General features: G+C 37.5%; 1 protein-coding gene across 1 annotated transcript; it reads right to left on the reverse strand.

The window, feature by feature from the left end:
• Positions 1-644: 644 nt before the first annotated feature.
• Positions 645-1241, reverse strand: LOC149148897 (uncharacterized). Its single transcript, XM_089442306.1, has one exon. It carries the CDS (start codon positions 1239-1241, stop codon positions 645-647), a length of 597 nt encoding a protein of 198 aa, XP_089298432.1.
• Positions 1242-10308: the final 9067 nt, after the last annotated feature.

A 10308-nucleotide genomic window follows, 5' to 3' on the forward strand; every position in this document is an offset into this window, starting at 1 on the left:
GCAAATCCCAATTTGTCCAAAACAACAAATAAAAAGGAGTGCCTAACTCGATCGAAGGCATTGGCTAAGTCAAGTTTTAGGATGAATCCTTTTTCATTTCTAGTTTGGCTGGAATGAATGGCCTCTTGGACTAGAAGGATGGAGTCGCATATTTGTCTGTTGGCCAAGAAACCTCCTTGGTTTTCAGAAATGAGAGAGGGAAGGAGAGGTTTGAGGCGTGAAGCAAGGATTTTGGTCAAGATTTTATAAGAAGAGTTGCACAAAGAAATGGGCCGGAAATGAGAGAAGGATGAGGGTCTATTCTCTTTGGGAATAAGGGCAAGATGAGTGGCATTAGTGTATCCTCCGATTTTGCACTTGCGCTGAGCCCATCTTATCATTTTGACAAGGTCTTTTTTGATAGTTCCCCAATAATTTCTGTAAAAACAAACGGGGAAACCATTTGGCCCAAGGGCTTTGTCTGGATGGAGCATCCAGATGGCATTTTGAATTTCATCATCTTCAATTTCTTTGATTAAGCTTGCATTGATTTCCTCACTGATTCCCGTGGGCAAGTGCTGAAGAAGATCTAAGTAGTATTTTGTTGCTTTTGTCTCAGTTAGGAGGATGCTGTAATAGTCTGAGGCGGTCTTCTTAATAGAATCTTAACCATTTTGGAGATGACCTTCCTCGTCAGTGATGGAGGTGACATTATTCCTAATTTTCTTGACTGTGGCCTGCTTGTGGAAGAAGGTAGAATTTTTATCCCCTCCTTGCAACCAAAGCTGTCTCGATTTTATTCTCCATTTTTGTTCTTCATCTCTATTGGCACAATAAAGCTGGAAATAGAGATCGCCTTCTAATGCTCTGTATTCTTGGGAGAGTCCTTGTTCCTCAATTTTGCTGTGGACCCTTTCTAATTCACTTTTTATTTCAGCTTTGGCCTTCTCCGGTTCTTTGTAATAATTCTTTGCCCAATCCTTGAAGGCACATTCGGTCCTCTTCAACTTGCTTTCCCAAATGAATCCTGGCAATCCTTCTATGTGTTGACTCCATGTGAGTTTGACAATCTGATCCACGGTGGGAATGCTGCTCCAAAGTGAGCTGAATTTAAATGGAATGGGCCCCAAGGGGCAGTGGGCCTCAAGGACTAGGACTGTAGGATAATGATCAGATGCCGAATAGGGAAGGACAACAACGTAAGTAGTGGAGTAAGCGGAAAGAAGAGAGACATTTATCATAATCCTGTCTAGCCACTCCATAATGTTATCTTTGCCCAATCTGCGGTTGTTCCAAGTGAATCTGCGGTTTTTTGGAACAACGTCAACTAAATCGTGTTCCTACATGATAATTTCCAGCTTTGTTTTGTGGGGATCATGGGTAAAAATACCTCCTCTCTTCTCATTGGAGTGGAGTATGAGATTGAGATCTCTACCAAGAATAATATTACTATTATCTTCATCATCTATGTCTATTTTGAGACATTGCTCTTTATCTTTGAAGTGATTTGGTGCATAGATATTGTAGATGTCTATCTGTTTGTTATCTGATTGATTCTCTAGAGTGACTTTAATCCAATACTGACTGATTGTATTGGATATGCATGTCCAAGTACTTTGGTTCCAGATGGTGGTGATTCTGCCGGAGGAGCCCCTTGATTCAAAAATGTAACCTTCATACTGCTTGAGTTGATAAATGATTCATTTCATTTCTTGATGTCCTTGTTTTGTTTCTTGAAGCATTAAGATTCCTGGTTTCTCATGAGCTATCAAGTCTTTTAGGGCAGTGATTTTAGAGGGGTGCCCTAGTCCCCTGTTGTTCCAGGAAAGGACCTTCATCATTAAGTATGGGGTATACGGAGAGTTGCTCGCCCTCCTTGCTCCTTGTGTGCTACTTCTTTGCTATTTTGCCCCAGAATGTAGGTTTCTATGGGGTTTTGTGTACCCATGGCTATGTCTTTTTGGGCATTTTCATCCCTCTGCTGCTTTATGGATTTTCTACCTGGTCCTTGTTTTTTATGCGTTTCCAGATTTACACCGTGCTCTTTGGAGGAGCTCCTGGTTGTGCGGGTAAGGGGAGGGTCATGAGATGAAGAGGGAGAAGTTTGCGAAAGGGGGATGGGGATGGGGGGGTCATTTTCAGGGAGGGAAAGGGCATCAAAGGGGTTAGATGATTCCAAAGGAGTCTCAAAGTGAGGAGCAGTGGCAGAAATGTTAAGGAGAGGATCCAGGGAGGAGGTGGAGGGGGGAGCTAAGTGATTAATCTTGGGAGGAGCAGCTTCAGGGTTTGCCTTAGGAACATAGGCAATCTTCTTTTTTTTACAGTTTCCCATTGCTCATCTTGTGTAGCGTTTTCAACATCAACTAACTTAGAGCAGCGGTTGGCAAAATGGCCATATTCGTGACATACCTTGCATTTAAACGGGATCTCTTCGTAGTCCAACTGCTGGATGTGAGTCCAGTCATCCACTTTGAGCTTGATAGCTTCTGGAAGACCCTTGCTGAGATCAAATTCAACACAGATGCATGCACAAGCTTGCATATTGTCCTTTGGCTCACTGCGATCAATAAACTTCCCAACGGAATTACCGATGGCTCGAAACGATTCATCTCCCCAACAATGGAGAGGGAGATGAGGAAGCTGGACCCAGATCGGGACTGAACTAGGGACATCAAGTTTGGGATTGAAGTCCAGAGTCCATTTGTTTAGATATATTCCTATAGAATCCATGAAATACAGTTCGTTCTGGAAGATTAGATCGTTGTCTTCTCTTGATTCAAAGTGGAAGGTGAAGTATCCTTTCCCACAGAAGCGAATAGAGATTTTTCCGCTTATTTTGTCAGCCCAGTTCCGCTCGATCCACCTTTGTATTGTCTTCGGGGAGGGCCACAGGCCAGTGAATTGCCCGATGAGGCCTCGTTCTGCTAGAGAAAGAGCCACCATACGAGGAAGGGCAGGAGGAAGAACTACTTCTTGCAATCCATCCAACTTCTTTACAAATTTTGAAATTGCAGGACGAGGATGCTGGGGCGGAAGGGATTTTACTAGGGCGGAGAAGGCCATTTGGGCAGCTGCTGCCTCCGGGGTTGCATCCGGAGGGGCCATGGCAAACAGGAGGGCCGAAGGCCGCGAGCGAAGGAGGATGTAGACTTAGAGCAGAGCGGCGCGACCTAGCTGTGACTTTTTTAAAAATATTGTTTTTTCATGTGCATGATATTGATATATCTTTCTGAAGTTAATTTCTGAATAAGTTTTATTTGCAGAAATAATTTTTATATTTCCGTAATACTAATTCACCCCCCCCTCTCAGTATTACTTTTGTCTAACAAATGAATGTGGGGATGTGTACTTGACTTCTTCTTCAAGTACACATGTATATCATGAGGCATGTTTGATTGACTTAGGTGCATCCTTTCACTTCACTCCGCATAGGGAGTGGTTCTACGAGTACGAGAAATATGATGGTGGTGATGTCTTTTTAGGGGATGACATGAAGGCCCAAATCATCAAACGGGGAAAAGTAGAGATGAATTTTCAAGGTGGAAGGACTAGAACACTTCTTGGTGTTCTACATATTCCTGCATTGGCCAAAAATCTGATTTTTGTAAGAAAGATGGATGATGCAGGTGTAAAAACAATGTTCGGGAAAGATACCTACAAGATGGTTCGGGGAGCATTGGTATTGATGCGGTGAGTTCAGAATGGAAATATGTACAAGCTTCTGGGGAGCACTATTATTGATGGCTGTAACAATTATGTGGTTCCTGAAAGTGAAGCATAAAATCTAGTGGTCTTTAGAGAAAAGACCATGTTATGGCATTAAAGGCTTGGACATATTGGAGAGAAGGGCCTTCCAAATTGCATGGTAATGGTATGGTATAAGGTATGTCTAATTGCTCTTTGGATTAATCTCATAGGTCGAATTCTACCACTTGTAAAAGAAACTATAGCAAGATATAATTTTTTTTCTATTAGGTGTAGATAACATCAATGATGGTGAGTATAGAACAAAATTTATATTTGTGATATGATTATTTATTTAAATTCTACAGTAATAGAAAAATATCAAGAAACATTCAATAGGATAAAATTATTTGAATAGATGAATATAAAAATTTGAGTAAATAAAAAGTTCTATATTTGTGATATGGGGTCCCTTTTCCTCCTTTGAGGATCTCAAATGTTCCCCCAAACTGGCCCAAAATAATGAATCGTACCTTGTTTTGGAAACTTTAATAAAAAAACCTTTCGAATTTGGCCAAATGTCCATCAAGTAATTTCTTGTTAGTATTCTCTACTATCCAAATTTCACCTGCAATAGGACCTATGTAACTAAACACCACCTTGTTCTTCAAAAAGAACTAATTTTCATTTTATAGAAAATTGTAGTAGTGGCCATTAACAATAATTGGAACTTTTGTAGTCTTTCTCATTATGGAATTGCTCCTAAAATTTCATCTAATTTGAAGTTAATATATTCCTATTACGGTGAAAATAATATTTTGATTTTATTGAACATTGTGTATAAGGAAAGCATAATCGGCTGATCTTCCCCTTTGGTGCTAAGAGGGCGAAAGGGATATTAGAGCTTGTGCATGGGTATGTGTTTGGACTTGTGTTAATTCCATCACTGGGTAAGTCTGTGTATTATGTCTCATTTATAGATGAATTCTTGAGGAATACATGGATATATTTCCTCAGGAATAAATTTTAAGTCTTTGACAAGTTTAAAGAATTTAAGGCTCTGGTGGAAAATCAAACAAAGAAGAAGATTAAGGTGTTGAGGACAAATAATGGTGGAGAGTTTTGAAAGAAGGAATTTGAAGATTTTTGTAAGAAGTGTGGTATAGCACGACAAAAGACTAGTCTATTCACACCTCAGCAAAATGGAGTTGCAGAAAGAATGAACATGACGTTGATGGAAAAGGCAAAAAGCATGCTCAGTGGTGTTAGGTTAGGGTTAGAATTATGGGCAAAGGCAGTGGATACTGCATGTTACCTATTTAATAGATAAACTTCATTAGTGTTGGAGGATAAGACTCCACATGAGGTATGGAATGGTAAGAAATCCTCTCTCTCTCACATCTCAGGGTATTCAGTTGTGATGCATATGTACATGTTCCAAAGGCGAAAAGAACCAAGTTAGATAGTAAATCAGAAAGGTGCATCTTTATTGGGTATAAGGATGATTTAAAAGGTTATAATATTTGGAACCCAGAAACAAGGAAGGTTGTGTACAACTGAGATGTGTTGTTTAGAGAGTTGAAGTATGATATTAAACATGAAGTTGTACCAAGGAAATCTAAAAAGATAGAGTTTGAATTGAAGGAGGAAGACTCAAACTCTACAACAGAAAATGAATCAAAAGAGGAAGAGCCACAAACTCCACTTTTGAGAAGATCAGTTTGAGAGAGAAGGCCACCAAAGAGGTATATTCCATCTACTTTCTGTTCAAATTTTGCTTTTTCTATTACTGATGATGATCCTAGAAATTTCAGGGAGGAAATGGATTCAAAGGATGACAAACTTTGGAAAGAGGCCATGGTTGAAGAAATGGCATATTTGGATTAAAATGAGGCTCGGGATCTGTTGGAGTTTCCAATCGGAAAGAAATCCATTGGCAGCAAATGGATGTTTAAGAAGAATATGAATGCAGAAGGAAGGGTGGAGTAATACAAAGCTATATTGGTAGAAAAAAGTTATTCCCAGGTGTCGAGCATTGATTTTGGTGATACATTTTCTCCTATTGCCAAGTTAGCTTCTATTAGATTACTCTTATCTGTTGTTGTTGCTTTTGATTTCGAAGTAGAATAGATGGATGTGAAGACAACATTTTTTCATGGGGATTTGGAAGAAGAGATCTACATGAAGCAACCTGAAGGATTTGTAGTGAAGGGTAAGAAATAACTGGTATGTAGGTTAAAAAAGTCTATGTATGGGTTAAGCCAATCACCGAGGATGTGGTATCAAAATTTTGATACATCTATATGGGGACTTGGCTTCACCAAGAGCAGAGTGGATCACTGTGTGTATTTTAAATTAATTGGTGTTTGTGTTATTTATTTGGTATTGTATGTGGGTGATATGTTGATGATTGGAAATGACAAAGAAACTATCTAGGATTGTAAGACTCAATTGTCCTCTAAATTTAACATGAAGGATCTTGGTGTTGCAAACTATATTTTGGGCATGGAAATTAAATGAGATCGAGAAAAGAGGAAGCTCTAGTTGAACCAGAGGAAGTATGTTGAGACAATATTGCAGAGGTTTAATATGCAGGATAGTAAACTTGTGAAGGTTCCTATTCCCGTAGGTGTAAAGTTATATGTTGAACAATGTCCCAAGACACAAGAAGAGGAAGAGGACATATCCGATGTTCCACATGTGAGTGTAGTTGGTAGCTTGATGTATGCAATGGTTTACACCATACCAGACATTGCACATGAATGGGAGTATTGAGCAGGTTTATGTCAAAACTAGGGAAGGAGCATTATACATCAATGAAGTGGGTTTTCAAGTATTTGCGTGGAACTAGTGATTATGGTTTGAGGTACCAAGGAAGACTAGGATTGGATAGAGTTTTGGACATTCATGGCTTTGTTTATGTAGACTGGGTTGGAGATCTGGATCGAAGAAGATCTACAAGTGGGTATATGTTTAACCTATTTGGAGGAGTAGTTAGTTGGATGAGTAAGAGACAGTTTGTAGTGGCACTTTCAACTACAAAGGTTGAATACATGACAACCACTCATGCAAGCAAGGAAGCAGTTTGGTTGCAGAGATTGTGTTCAAGTATGGGATTGGTACAACGATCTATAAGGATAGACTATGATAGTCAAAGTGCAATTTTCTTAGAAAAGAACCTTGCTTATCATTAAAAGACAAAGCACATTGATGTTTAGTATCACTTTGTGATGGATATGGTTGAAGACAAAAATGTGTTGCTGGTAAAGGTGGACACTTTGAAGAATGTTGTAGATGCATTGAGGAAGTCTGTGAGCATTGAGAATTTTCTTGGTGTAGAGAAACAATGGGCATTGCAGCCTTGCATCAATGACTATGGACTCTTGCGAACCCCTGTGTGGAAAGAAACAACAAGTGGGAGAATGTTGGGTACGTGTTATATTCTTTCCACGATTGGCCCCAAAATAATTTTTTGGGGTTCGGGGCAGCGCCCTAGAATTTTTTTTCTAGGTGGTTTTGCACATGGTTTTCGCACATGGTTTTGGGCATGATGGTTTTCTGCTCATGGTATTTTGTAGATCCGGTCAAAGGAACTACGATTATGTTCTAATCGAGGGTGAATGGATTGGGGTTTATGAATGCTTCGGCATGTATGCATATGTATTCTAACATTGAAAGGAATATACTTAAAATTCAATCTGGTAGTGTCGGTTTTGGGATCCAGGGGAAAATCCACGTGTATATTTGTTTTATGTTCTTGCCATTATATATTTTTCTATTTTAAGAATTCGTTTGTAGGTAATTTCTGTACAGGGTTAAAACCTACATTTAATATTTTACTATCCAACTCTTGCTCCAAGACAAAGTAGACAAGAGCGTCTCTTCTAGTCATGTGTAGTTTAGGAGTCTTGTAGGTCACACCCCTAAAACATCCACCTCTAATCTCCATTTCTTTGTCACATTTTTATTTTTAACACGAACCTTCTCAATTTGCAATTTTCTTCCTTCCTTATTGTATTTGGCATTGTGTATGGTTAAACATTGTTCTTTAAATATTGTTGGCTCTTGATAAGCCAATTCCTCTACTATTTTGTAACTCTTAACTATCCATAATGCCACCCAATCAAGTATTCTAGCTTTATCCACTTCCAAATCAATAGCGCCTTCAAGTTGTTCTCAATCCTTTTTATTCATTTATTTTATTTTATTTTATTTTGCTATTGTAACACGTCATGAGCTTTCTCAAGATCAATGTAAGGCAGCTCCTGACCATCATCTCCTTCAAAATTTCTATCATTACTCTCTCTTATAGATATGTGTGTTTCTTATATCTTATGTGCAAAAGAGAAACTCTCTCATCCTTGAGGGGCATCGGTAGCCAAGTCCTCATTCCTTATCACTTTTTTTTTTGGCGTGTCAAGGTCATTATCTCCTATTCTCTCTAAAATTCTAGTGAATAGATAATTATACCTCATAGATGTTAAATGTTATGAGAATAACATATTAGGGTCAAAACCTTTGTTGGGTTTACCTACCTTTAATTTGAATGCCATGAGAGTTTTAAATACATCATGTAAGTGAGAATAATTATTTATGATAACAACAAATATATTAAAGTGTAATGAAATAAATTGTTTCTTCTTATTTTTGTTAAAAAGGATAGATCATGAAAAAATATTGTTTATAGAATTCAACAATAAAATATTTGTCACAAATAAACAAGGAAGTAGTAAAGGACTTCCTTCATACCCATATAGTTTGATATATGTATAACCCTCCTCATGTACAAAAACTCATTTTTCTTTGAGGATTTTTGGTGCTTCCTCAGTTATTCTTTGAGATTTGGATCTGATAAATCATATATCTAAATTTTCTAATGAAAACATCTTGAGTGAGAAAAAAATGGAAGTGATCCTTGTGTTTCTAGAGAATAGGATACCAAAATTAAACTGGTTCAACTTCAACATTCAAATTATTTCTTAATGGTAGACCTTCAAAAACATTACAGAAAACTACCATCAAAACTAGATAAGTTGCCACAAGGAATCTCTTTGTTTTTAGATAATTGGCCAATTGAAAAGAATTTTCATTTGAAATAGCTTCAACTTAGTCAAACATGGTTTCTTTATTAAAAGATAATCACATAATATACAAAACTAAATTGGAGATGTGTGACATTAAGTCTCATCCCATTAACCATGAAAATAACCAAGAGTAATCGTGATCAGGCTTTTTTAACAAAGAGATGTCAATTTTTATGAAATTAGTAGGTATTTGATAAGACTAAATCATAAAATCCTTTAGTAAGTTTAAACCACTACCTTGGGAGTTGAGGAAAGAATCTACCTAAAGTAGCTTGAGGATATTTTTGGGTTAGGCAATTGAAACTTCTTCTAAAAACCTTTGGTGTGAGAAGAACCATGTTATTCCTTAAACAACAACCTAAAATTTTCTGCTCTTTGCGGTGAAGTGTCGAGCACACTAGGGGACTAGTTCTATGAAATCAAATACTTCAAGGACATGTGCAACATTTGCTAAACTAGTAGTCTAGATTTTGTTCTTGAGTTTATATTCCAGAATTAAATTTAAAAACCATTGATACAAAGTTGAATAATGGATGTTCTTGTCTTAGTAAAAGAGAATTATTAGTAACCCCACAAAATGCCTTGTTAGAAAGTGTAGCAAGAATGGCTCAATTTTACGTTAGCCTTAGTCAAATTGAGTAAATCAAATTTCCACATCAGTAGGGCAACTTGGAGGCAGTTAACTAGTGTGGCATGGCTGTTGTCACTCAATTAGCTGAGTAAATTCGAGTTAGGGGTTTGGAGTTCAGTTATGCATGTGTGATTACTAAATTTTAGTAATCAAGTTCAGTTATTTTTAGTTGTATTCAATTAACTGGCCTCTAACTATTGATAGAGTCAGTTGAAGGCCAATTATGTAGTGGGACAACAGTATAACACAAAGATTTGTTAGTTAACTGATTAATCAAATCAAAATAGCTTGTTCATGCAAGGAATTCAAGTTCCTCGGCTGAAGCAGAGATGATAAGGCAATGTAACAAGAGTTGTATACTTGTTTTGAGTGTAAAAGTGTTGCACGCAGTCAGTGATCAATCCTTGGGAATTGAACAATCAATTTAGAGGAAATTCCTATCTTTTAGGGGCCAATTTCCTCAGGAATTGGGCAAGGAAATAAGAGGCTTGGTGAGAAAATAATTGGCTAAGTGTTGGCCAAAGTTTGTCATTCAATAGAGAGAAAAATTATTCTTTTGAAGGTTGTGCTCAGAGTTGGAGCAAGCAATTGTAATAGTTTCTCTATTCATATGATTAATGCAAAGAGGCTTGAGGGGTTTTTCGCAGTTACATTCCCCTAGAAATCATTGTGTATTTGTGGTTTTTCTTATTGCATGTTGTTCTAAATTGTGATTTCCATTCCCCGGATCAATAGAGTAGAATTGTGTCTCTTGTTTTTTAGTTTTTAATCTTGAGTAGTTGCAATTTCCATCAAATTACTACATGGTATCAGAGCCCTGAAATCACATTAGAAAAATTATTTTGAACTTGTCTCTCAGGAATTTCAATTTTGCAGTTTCAGTGTAGTAGTTTTTCTACAGGATAGGTAGAATGTCTTTCAACAGACTGA

This window comes from Pinus tabuliformis, chromosome 9 (genome assembly GCF_031772625.1).
Source record: "Pinus tabuliformis cultivar Carrire ecotype Pingquan chromosome 9, CPIR1, whole genome shotgun sequence".
Lineage (NCBI taxonomy): Eukaryota > Viridiplantae > Streptophyta > Pinopsida > Pinales > Pinaceae > Pinus > Pinus tabuliformis.